At 42.6% G+C, this 11,803-nt stretch overlaps 1 protein-coding gene across 1 annotated transcript in view; it reads right to left on the bottom strand.

Moving 5' to 3' along the window:
- Ct55 (cancer/testis antigen 55) overlaps positions 1-7,000 on the bottom strand; it is a 10,027-nt gene extending 3,027 nt beyond the window's left edge. The window contains exons 1-4 of the mRNA XM_010613310.2: positions 6,697-7,000; positions 3,825-4,009; positions 1,370-1,514; positions 570-682 (exon numbers count right to left, since the gene is read on the bottom strand). Of these exons, the coding sequence (XP_010611612.1) occupies positions 570-682; positions 1,370-1,514; positions 3,825-4,009; positions 6,697-6,781 (528 nt within the window). The 5' untranslated portion in view covers positions 6,782-7,000. The remainder of the gene's footprint in view (positions 1-569; positions 683-1,369; positions 1,515-3,824; positions 4,010-6,696) is intronic.
- Positions 7,001-11,803: the final 4,803 nt, after the last annotated feature.

The following is an 11,803-nucleotide window of genomic DNA, read 5'->3' as shown; positions in this document are numbered from 1 at the left end:
CTCTGGCTGCAACCCGCAGGCCACCCCCCCCACCCCAACACTGGTTCCCAGCCTGCCAGGGGCAATGGCAACACCCGGGGTCCCTGCAAACATGCCTGTCCCCAGATCACACTTCACCCCGGTGCCACCAGCCCCCTGCCTCCGGTGAGAAACTTTTCTCTCAATTTGACCCCCCACGGCCATTCACTGTATATGCTCCTCCCTTCCAGGCTGCACTACCCAAGGCCTTACCCACATTTTACTTGGATGCGCACAGCCCACAACCCACTTCCCCATTCTTTCCTCACAGCATTCTGGCAGGCAAATTGTTCTCCTAACTGTTCATCTCAGCACATCCTCATACCCAGTTAACTACACAACCTGGAAATCAATTCTATGCATGTTCTGCATTATTGTACACTTATTCCCTTTTGGAGGTCCTTCCTTTTCAATCACAAAATACGCCCCTCTTGGCAAAAACGTATCTTCTTATTTGCCAGTCACATCCAGTACGATCTCAGACAACAAAGTCGGCATTAAAGGAACAATAGACAGAAAGTGATGTCAAGTGCAACATGGAAACAAATTACCTTATCCATGTGCCTGCAGTTCATGGGCATCACTGAGTGTGCCTTGATGTGCGTCGTTCCCGGCTCCGTGGAATACACAACCTCCAACCAGTCACCCTTGCAAGGCACAAAGCCTAAACAACCACGGAGAAGAGTGAGTGCAATTATCTCACCCCTGAGGTCACGTGTAATACCACAGCTTCCCCGATGCTGTCATACCCCAACATACCTGGTATCGCGTGCAAAGCTCATTTTGTACGTGGTTAAGACAGACACTTTATAAATGCTTGTACCAGAGCGAAGTTTACAATTCTTTAACCCTTAAGTCACCTCTACTATGCCAGCTTCTCTGGCCCAGCACAGGATTCGTTAATCACCTGGTCCCATTCACAACACCTTTGGCAGGGGCGGTGTAGTACACAGGTGAGAGCATAAGGCTGGGCCTGGCTGCTACCAACACAGGAATACACACACACACACACACACACACACACACACACACAACTGCACGCGTGCTATGAGGTTATCTCCACTGTTAATTTGAAGTAGGAGGAAAATAGCACCCTTTACATTATAACATGTTGCTATCATCTAGAAATTAAATACATTTATTACTGAAAATATTATAGGGATGTTATTGATTCCATTCACTCATATGAAATCATAGCAGGTATTTCTATAAACCTTATCTTTTTCCCCCTGTATTATACATTAGTTTCATTTCCAAGTGTCTGATTTACATTTTAAAGAACTGCTAACTAGAGCCAAGTACATAATAATAGTAGCTCTTCCACTACAGCTTCCTAAAAACTTAATCATACCTTCACAAACAGTATCTAGACAGAAAGAAATTCCTTCATTAATATAGATGGTATCCTTCATTACAGAGGTGATGTAACCAATTAGAACTTTTGTTCCAGGGTTCGATGGTCCAGAGTCATCAAAATGATCACTGAAAGCCTCCACCTGTAAGATACAGAGTTACTTCAAGGAAAATAAAACTTAACATACGAACTTGTATGATTCCCAAAGAATCTCTATCAGATCAACCAGAATTCCACCAGTTAGCCTGTCACAGTTCTATAGATTCTTGCAAGATAAATGATTCTCTGCCCAACATTGTTCATACCATAGGTGTGCCAGAAATATTTTAAATAACCACCCTCACAACCAGTCCTTATATTTCACATACCAAATATATCATGGACATAAGATGATGGTAAAATAATGTCTGTGCTTTGTGGATTGTTAAACTACCTACTTCCAATATGTTAACTGTGCATCCATTTTTAATGCCTTCACAGCATTAGTTGCAAATATAAAAACATAATGTCTGTGTCTTTTAATTTCAAAATTCAACAATGTAGAATGGAAAATAACTAGATCTAAGTGACTTGTGATGGTGGATATAAGTCAAGTTTGAAAATGGCTCTTATGAACTCACAGGGGGAATAAAATAGTAGACTGGAACAAAATCAAAGCAGTACGTGGATATTGTGGGGCTTGAGCTGTGTGTGAAAGGAGAAGTGTTACCTGGTAAATGGAGGTGGAGGCAGTAGTAGGAAGAGAGAGAGAAAATAACAATAAACACAAGTTAGGACAATCAGATAGAAAATCATAATATTCAAAATGTTCATCTAGGTGCCAGGATCATGATATAAAACTGCATAAATAACCATAATGAGAAGAGATCTAAAAAAGACAAGTCACATTAGGGCTTAATTTATCTAGGATATAGAGGAACACAAATATTTTAGCGTATTAGCACTAATGGTCCTTTTTTAAAAAAATTCTTAATTACACACACATGTTCATTATAGAATAAGAAACAAATTAGCACAAGGCAGAAAACAATTACTTAATGCATAAATATATTTACCTAGAGATAGGCATTGATTCACTTAATTACTTAACATATTTCAGATATATGTGTATCTATACATGCATAAAAATGTGTATATATATTCTGCACCTTTGAAACAAGCTTTAAGAGATTAAAAATGGTGGAATAAAGACTAGCAGCCTCTCCAGGACCTGGAATTAAGAAACTTGCAAAACAACAACTTCTTGCGGAAGAATGGAAGCAGATCCCTGTGAATCAAGAAGTTGATAGGAAAACTAGAAACTCTGAAGAAGCTAAAGAAATGGAATAAAGCACAGAGAGGGGAAAAAAAAAGAAGCAGTCTGAAAAGCCATTCCCAGCTCCTGGGGAGGGGGACTTGTCCCTACTAACACAAGGCAAGCCCAGAGAGGGTAGACAGCTCCGGGGAGAAACAAAGAACCAGGCCAGCAGTGCTAGCACCAAGAAAAGTCCACAATTATTGTAAACTGAAGAAAAAAAAACACACCAATATAGGGCTTGTTATGGTTTGTATCCGCCCCAAGCCTCATGTGCTCATAGGTGGGACTTTGAGGAGCTGGATGGTTCGTGGATGTATGATACTGGATTAGTATGTGTGATACTGACCTTAAGTGTATGATAACTAAATTGGTTTAGCATAGTTATGGTATGGAAAAGGGAAGCTCCACCCTGGGTATGGGTAGCATCATAGGTTTGCATCCTAGATGGAATATAAAGGGACAGAAAGAGTGCAGATATGAAACCCAGGACCTTTGCAGTGGGCTACTTAACCAGTTCTTTTTATTTTTTAATTTGAGACAGGGTCTTGCTAAGGCACCAAATTGCCCAAACTGGGCTAGAACTTGTGATCCTTCTGCCTCAGCCTCCCAGAGTGCTGAGATTACAGGTATCTACTGTCATGTCCATTGGAAAATGACTTTCTACCTGAAGAACAGTAAGTCACAGGAAAGGAAAGTCCAACAATTAACATTGTTAATCATATTGTTTAATACTAGAAGGGGGAAACAATTTTTACACATAAGAAACATATCAGGCCTGGGCCTGGTGGCACATGCCTATAATTCCAGGTACTCGGGAGGCAGTGACAGGAGGATTGCTCAAGCTCAGTAATTCCAGAACAGCCTGGGCAATATGGGGAGAATTTATCTCAAAAACTAAATATAAAAAAAGGCCAAAGCAGATATGGCAGGACCTGAGGGAGACTATAACCAGAGTCCATCTCAAACAACAACAAAAAAAAACATCAAAACTCTCTACAAGTACTATGACAGAAGAACCTTGGCTTCACAGAAGTGGAATTTTAAATTCCATTCCATATCCACTGTACAGGTTATGGTAGGTTATGCATTCGAACCAGAAAGCAAAATTGAAAGCTCACAAGCAAAAAGAGACTGTTCCAAACACACAAATCTTACTTCAATTGCTTTCAGTCCAAAAGATGTTTTATCTTCTTCCACAACTGCGAAAACTTTGTGCCCAACTACAAGAGGTACATTGCTGATCACAACATCAGTACTGAAGTAGATGGACTCATCAATCAAGCCATAATCACTGCATATTCTTGTGACAACTCCCTGCACAGTTCTCGTTTTGACAGCACCTGTGGGGTGGGGAGATAACAGGTTTAATTAGTTAATCTCAAAGGCAAACACACACAAATAAGTCCTAGCAGAGGAAGATATGGTAGAAACCCTTCCACTTCAGATTTGCGGTATGGATGACATGGACAGTACGGCATCTCATGGTGATGAGTATCCAGGTCCAGTTCTGGCTGAGCCATTTCTCTCTATAGGACAGTGACTCAACACCACAAGCGGTGAGTGTGCAGACTGAAGGCATATTGCCTGAGTTTCAATAACAGCTCCCACAGTGCCCACCTGTGTAGCCCTATTTGCCCATCACTGTTGATTTCTGTTGGAAACGTTAACTGACACATACATGGCGACTGCTTAGGATTGTGAGTTCCTGGCACAGAGAGTATAAATGCTGTTATTACCACATCTGGGTATGGAAAGTCTTTAAAGGTCCACTGTTATTAAATAGCTTCATCACTTTTGTCAACATAATGAAGCAGCATATGGATCAGTCTGAGAAGGATCTTTAAACATCTTACCAGGGCACTGAAAAATACAAGAGATTTAAGGCTAGTCAAAAAGTGCAACCAAACAAGTGGGGAGTTTGTTTTTCTGAACAAGCACAGCGAGTAAGTGGACTTCTGGGATCTCACCGTAGACAGTCTACCTGCAGAAGTTGCGTTCTGAACCGTAAGACCACAGCTGACTACCGTATAAAATGCGTGGATCAAAATCATGCCTGGGAAAAAGCTTAATTATATGAGATTATGCAAATTAAACCAAGCCAATCTGCCAAATTTTTAAAAGATCAGCTGAATTTGTTAGTAGCATCATACTAGAGAAGAAAGAAGGGTAAAGGAGGCAACTACCACTCATGCCCACGACAACTTGTCAAAGACTATGTGTACCAGTTGATAAAAATAATATTCACCACAGTGAGAGAATTTCAGCTAATGTCAGAGAAACTGCCTTCTCTGGCAACATTTGCAGTGATCACCTGCCTCCATTCCCCAAAGGTCGGCACTCTATAGGCATAAGGATCCGCAGGAGAGGACCAGTCCTGCCAGGTAGATAGTGCTGAGCAGAGGAGTCTCTGCCTATCCCCTCCTGAGGACGAGTGCCTGCAGGTGAGGGAGATTGACAGGTAGGAAATGGCTGTTTGATAGGAGTGGAGGGTGTGAACTCTGCTGGACTGCAAACTGACTGTGTGCCATCTCCTTCCTGTTTCTACTCCTGCTTGGCTGCTGAATGGGCATACCAATACTGGGAATTCTCTCTTTGGACTTTTGTGGATATAAATGACATGCAGCTCCAAGCCTGACACTCAGACCCAAGAGTCAGGAGTGCAGTGCTTGGCACATATAAAAGTGGGGTGCAAATTAGAATTCATGTGATGTAAAGCAGAGACACCACCCACTCCCAAACCTTCCCAAATTTTATTGGAACCTAATCCAGCACATGGAGGATTTTTATGTACCTCCCCTGCATGTCCTGAGTAACCTGAGGCAGGAGACAGGACACAAAGTGAGCAAGCCAAATGTGGCTCTTGTTGTACCACAAGTGACATGTGGCTCAACCAGTTGGCTTGAGATATAAGATCAAATTCACCTTCAAACTAAGCATTTCCCTTTTCCTAGAAATCCAGAGATATAAAAAGGCAGAGTGCAAGGGGAAACACAGGGGTAGTGCAGTCTTCAAGACCTCCTCTGTGTCATGATCTTTTTCTGATACTGGGGATTGAACCCAAAGACTTCATGCTGAGCTGCATTCGCAAATCTATCTTCCTTCCTTTGCCTTCTTCCCTTCCCTAACCCTTCATCTTTCTCTCTACCCACTTCCCACCTCTCTCCGCCCTTCCCACCTCTCTCCCCCCTTCCCACCTCTCCCTTCCCCTTCTCCCCTCTCCTGCCCCATATCCCTCCTCTTGCCCCTATCGCCCTCTCCTCTCCTCTCCCCTTTCCTCCCTTCCCCTTTCTAGTGGATGAGGAACATCCATTCCCTTCTTTTTCTTTCTCTCTCTCTCTCTCTCTCTCTCTCTCTCTGGTGGATGAGGAACATCCATTCCCTTCTTTTTCCTCTCCCCCCTCCACTATATCCAGACAAGATATCCCTGAGAGGCTAAATTATCCAGGCTGGGCTTCAAAGGAACCCAAAATCCTCTTACCTCTGCCTCCCAGTGCTGGGATTACAGTGCACCACCAAGTCTTTCTCTGTCACTACATCTATGTGTTGATACAAACACTTTCTGGCTTTGGACCAACAGGAAACGGATGGGCACGCATGGACAGAGGCCTGCGACTATTCAGACGCCCTTCCACCACACACATAGGCACAAGATGGCGGTGACCACACCCCCACCCCGCTCCTGAGCAGGGCTGAGGTGCCCCCTTGAGAACACTTCTTTCGGGACGGGCACGCATGGACAGAGGTCTGCAACTATTGGGACGCCCTTCCCCCGACACACATAGGCACAAGATGGCGGTGACCACACCCCCACCCCGCTCCTGAACAGGGCTGAGGCGCCCCCTTGAGGACACTACTTTCGGGACGGGCACGCATGGACAGAGGCCTGTGACTATTCAGACGCCCTTCCACCACACACATAGGCACAAGATGGTGGTGACCACACCCCCACCCCACTCCTGAGCAGGGCTGAGGCGCCCCCCTTGAGGACACTCCTTTCGGGGCAGACAAGGCCCACACTGAAGAGTACCTGGCAGCAGCCTCTGCTGATCTTCTCTGAGGTTCACCCGCCTCCTCCAGAAGAAGGCCAAAGCCCGGCTCAGAAGGCTCATCATGTTGCTGTCTCCACCGGCCCGGACGCCGCCTCAACACACAGAAGTAGCACAAAGCTTCCTCTGTCGTGACTCCCTCAGGTCACAGGAATGCCTCAAGAACCCTCCTCCAGCTTCTCTCCCTCAGCCTCTGTGAGGTGCGACTGAATCCCTTGTAAAGGGCACCCAGAGGGCTAGGGGCACAGCGCCACCAGAGGAGATCGAAAGTGCCTTTAACCACTAGAGGGGGCACTTTCAGGGTCACCTCCTTCCTCAGTCCAGCCAATGGTGGTGGTGGTAGGGGATGCCGTGAGTGGGCACGTAGGTCCCTATGGCCAATAAGAGGTGGTGGGTGGGTAAACCATGGCTCCTCCCATCAAAGCTAAGGGAGCCAGTAGGAAGATCTCAGTGAAACGACTTTGAGCTGAGACCCTGGTGTATTTTTAGGGAATGTTGGGTGGAGGTGCTCTTCTGCGAGCTCCCCTTGAGGGACTACAGGTCTGGCTTGTGAAATGTGACAGAAACCTGTGCAAACAAACAAACAAACAAAAACTCAGAATGATATTTAGTGTGAGGACTGGGCTTACGGTAGGTGGTCAGTGATTACTCTTCAGCCCAGATCCGTGGGGCATCCTGTGAGCACGTAACATACTGGGAATCCTCAGTACCTGTCTTTTATACTGAGACTCCCTCTATGTATACCTGTTGTAATTTATCAGAGAATTCTCTGATGATGGTGGTGCATTGTGCTATGTGCTAGAAGTGTTCATTGGATTAGAGGATCGCCCGGGGTTGCAGAATGGATTTAGGCAGCAGTAGGTCATGAAGGGTGCTTAGAGATTGTGGCCTCTCCATTCAACAAGTGTCAGCATGAAAAATATGAGGTATGAGAATGAAAGGAGGGTTTTTTTCTTCTGGTATTAGTAATAACTAAGACAGAGTATAGGCTCATTGCTGGGCACTGCTCTGAATCCATTACATGTGATAACTGATTTAGTCCTTAAAGCTCTGCAAGACAGAGATTATTATTATTTCTTTTTTGGTACACTAGGACCCTGTGGCAACAGGAATTTGAACCACTTGCCTAAGGGAGAAAATGGATTTTGGTTCAAATAAGCTGTCTCTGTCCTTGACATATATAAGTCCAGTGTCATACTTAGAGCCCAATTTTTTTTCTACCTGCTGAGTGTGGACACTCATTCTTAAACTGTGTCATCCCTTCCTTTAAGAAACATTCCCCATGTATGTGTATGTATATAAACACATCACATATGTCAATTAGCCCAGGATCTCACTTGTGTTAGACAAGTGTTCTACCCCTAAGCCACAGCCCTGGCCCTTCTGTTTGTGAAGTAAGCATTCACCTTGGGCCTTTGTCTTCCTGTTCCTAACTTTTTAAGTTGTAAAATTTTCTTTAATGGCAAATAATCTTCTGAAGAGTGGATCATATTCATCTTTCTTCATTTAATATATTTAAATGTTTTCATTGATTGCCCAGTCCCCAGCATGTACTAGGTATAGCGTATGAGGTGGGAGTACATTACAACAAACAAGTAAATATGGCATATGTCAGCATTGAAGTTTCGTAGTAATTTTTAAAACTCCATTAGTACCTGGGTGCTACCGACCGTAGGGCAGCAAATACGGGATTTCACGAGGAGATACAGGTTCTCTGAAAGGTGGGAGCAGGTTCGGCGATGACAGTCAGACAAAAGCACACAACACCGAGGTGAAGTTTGCCAATGCTGCTGCAATTTTATTTCTAACTCTAGGTGTTTATATACTAGTTTCAAGGGCACACCTCAAGAGTGATTCCAGTCACAGGCAGGCATGAAAAAGATAGACAATAGTATTGTAAAAACTAAGACCACAAGGTCAAGGTAAGACCACACCTATATACCATCACAAAAGCTAAGACCATTAAGTCAAGGTAAGACCACACCTATATACCATCACAAAAGCTAAGACCATTAAGTCAAGGTAAGACCACACCTATACGCAGTCAGAAGGGGAAGTTTGTAAGACAAAGGACTGGCTTTAGCATGTCACCTTCAGGTTCACCTTCAGGACTTCATAGTCCGGGGCTCAGGGTCAGCACTTTGGCCACCCGTCCTCTTGTGCCTCAATATCTCCACATCTCTAGGAACATCTAATAGTTCCTAACCTTTCCTGGGCCCAGAATACAATTCTACAGATAATGAACAAATAGTAATAAAGACAAAATAGAACAGAATTATAGATGAACCCAATGTCCCCAAACTGCAGGCAGAGAGGCCAGCTGTTCTCTTCACGGCTGACTTCGCATGCGGTGTGTGCCAAGGACCTCCAGGAGGCTTAACCCCGTGGGGACGATACCTCTGGTCTGGTTTCTGCCAGGTGACCGGCATTGTCACGCAGACTCTACTGGCGTGGTCGTGGCACCTGGGCATGGTAGCACACACTTACAATCCCAGCACAGGAAGGCTGAGGCAGTAGGATCACAAGTTTAAGTCCCACCTGGGCACTTTAGTGAGACTTTGTTTCAAAATAACAATTAAAAAAAGGCCTGGAAATGTAACTCAGTGTGACAGTCCTGTGCTCAATCCTCAGTACCAAACAAAGGAGCTACATTAGTAATTAAAATATTACCTATACCTCTTTGTGTTAGGGTTAATGTTTTTCTTTATCAGTAATACTAATCGAACATAGGATCTGCAAGTATATATGAGCTGTATTCTCATTGTATGAACACAATACAATTTACTGAAAAATACACCTTTCAGCTGGGCAATGGTGGCTCATGCCTGTAATCCCAGCACTGGGGAGGCTGAGGCAGGGGGTGGATTGCCATAAGTTTGAGGCCCGCGTGGGCTACACAGTGAGTTCAAAGCCAGCCTGCACTGCACAGAGAGACCCTGTCTCAACCCTTCCCCTTCAAATACACCAAAAAACAAAAAACAGACCTTTCACCATTTATTAACCAAAACTTTATGCATTTTTGTGAGTAGTTTTGTTGAATATAGTACTAGAAGAAAAATTACTATTTATAACTGGTAGGAAAAATTTTTAAATTTGCTTAAAAATACCAATTTAATTTCCCAAAAACCAGTATCATTTTTTCTCTCTCATTAGTGTGGTATCATGATAAAAAGAAAACTTACTGTTTATTTTAAATGTCATATTTATCAATCACATTGAATATATTCATTTTCCATGTACACTTACTTTTATATCTACTGCAAGGAACAATAGAGAAACTGAGAATGAACAGAACATAAATAACAACTGCTTATGCAGCAAGAAGCCAATGAAGCCAAAACACGAATTCTACAGTAACCAGGCTCCAACAGTGAGAACCTGGCCAATAACTGCCAATATTCTTCACTGTGGACCCTGTTTCAAACTTGGGACCAAGTGGAGGGTTCCAAATATGCTCCCCTAGTCAATCTTAGACAATGTTCCACTACTAGCTGGTCTCTATCTTCACTGAGCCAAAAACATACTACCAGGGTATCCTCAAAGCCTTTCCATTTTTTCTACTAGTTTTCCAACTTCCTTGAATACTATTACATCGCTTCCAAACAAAAGATAATGGCCATATCCCTTGCTACAGAGAACCAGAAATATACTGTTCTTGTTTTCATGTCTTTACAAAATTGTTGGATGTATGATTGGTTAAATATTCTATCATTTTGTGAATATGTGAAATACCAAACCATCACATATACTAAACCTATACATATATTTTTATTTTTACAAAAACGTATACAGATTGCCTAATATGTACTGTTTATATAAATCAGCTCAAATTAGGAGGTATTTGCCACTCTTGAATGCTAATGAATGTTATATAATTACTGTAGATATGAAATATTTTGCTTTAATGTGTATCACTTCATATTGTTCTACCAAAATTGTATCTGTTCTCTTACAACTTCTCGTACATGTCAAAATTTGCATCAAATTAACAATTAAAATAAACTATGTTAATATTTTGCTTGGAAAAAAAAAAAGAAACATTCCCCAGGGAGAGATAAAGACCCTGGGGAAAAGGATGGTTGGTAAATCAGGATAAGGTTACATATGTGTCTGACCATTCTGAAATGTGAGAGAAGAATGGGATTCACATGGCAGGGGTGCTGATAGGGATCTTTAACTCCATGACTACAATCCTGGGTGAGTGTGAAACGTACCAGAGTGTGGTTCAGGTTATTTTGGGGAGAGAGTATACCTTTACTTTGTCAGATTTTCAAAGCCCGCCTGTGCCTCAGGCTCTCAGAATAAAATTGTGAAACTTCACTGCTCTGAGTTTTGAGAGATATAGTTAGAAAAGTATATGGGAGGGGCCGGGGATTTAGCTCAGTGGCACCATGCCTGCCTCTCAAACGCAAGGTCCAGACTTTGATCCCTGGTACAAAAAATAATAATAAGGGAACAAAGAAGTATGTGGGGGACCACTAAATATATTGCTTACAAGTCATCGTTAAGAAAATAAAATGAAGCCAGGTATGTTGAATCATGCTTATAGTCTCAGCTACTCCAGAGGCTCAGGTAGGAGTATTAAAAGTTAGAATAGCCTGGGCAACTTAGTGATTTAACGTGACCCTGTTTAAAAGAAAAACATGAAAAGAGGTAGGAATGTAGCTCAGTATGAAGATCCTGCGTTCCATCCCAAATGAGAAAGAGAGAGAGAGAGAGAGAGAGGGAGAGAGAGAGAGAGAGATAGGTAAGCCACAGGCTAGATAAAAACTTTTACAAAATGCATATTGGATGAAAGCCTTGGATCCAGAATGTATATGGTGTCCTGAATAATATATACTATGTGAATATAATATATCATGTCTGTAATTATAATGCAATAAGACAAACATTCAATAAAATATGCAAGAAATTTCAACACTTCACTGAAGAAAACATATACATGACAAATGAGGATCTAAAACTATGTTCAACCATTGTAATTCAGTAAGGGGAATGAAAATTCAAATTACAAGGAAATATCACTCACTACACATCAACAAAAAGTGTAAAATGTTTAAAGTCCCACTGAACAAGTGCTGGGAAATA

The sequence above is a fragment of the Fukomys damarensis genome, unplaced genomic scaffold (genome assembly GCF_012274545.1).
Source record: "Fukomys damarensis isolate Sample0158 unplaced genomic scaffold, DMR_v1.0_HiC HiC_scaffold_39, whole genome shotgun sequence".
NCBI classification, from domain to species: domain Eukaryota; kingdom Metazoa; phylum Chordata; class Mammalia; order Rodentia; family Bathyergidae; genus Fukomys; species Fukomys damarensis.
The sequence above is the reverse complement of the archived record's forward strand: the minus strand, read 5'-3'. Positions and strand labels throughout refer to the sequence as shown.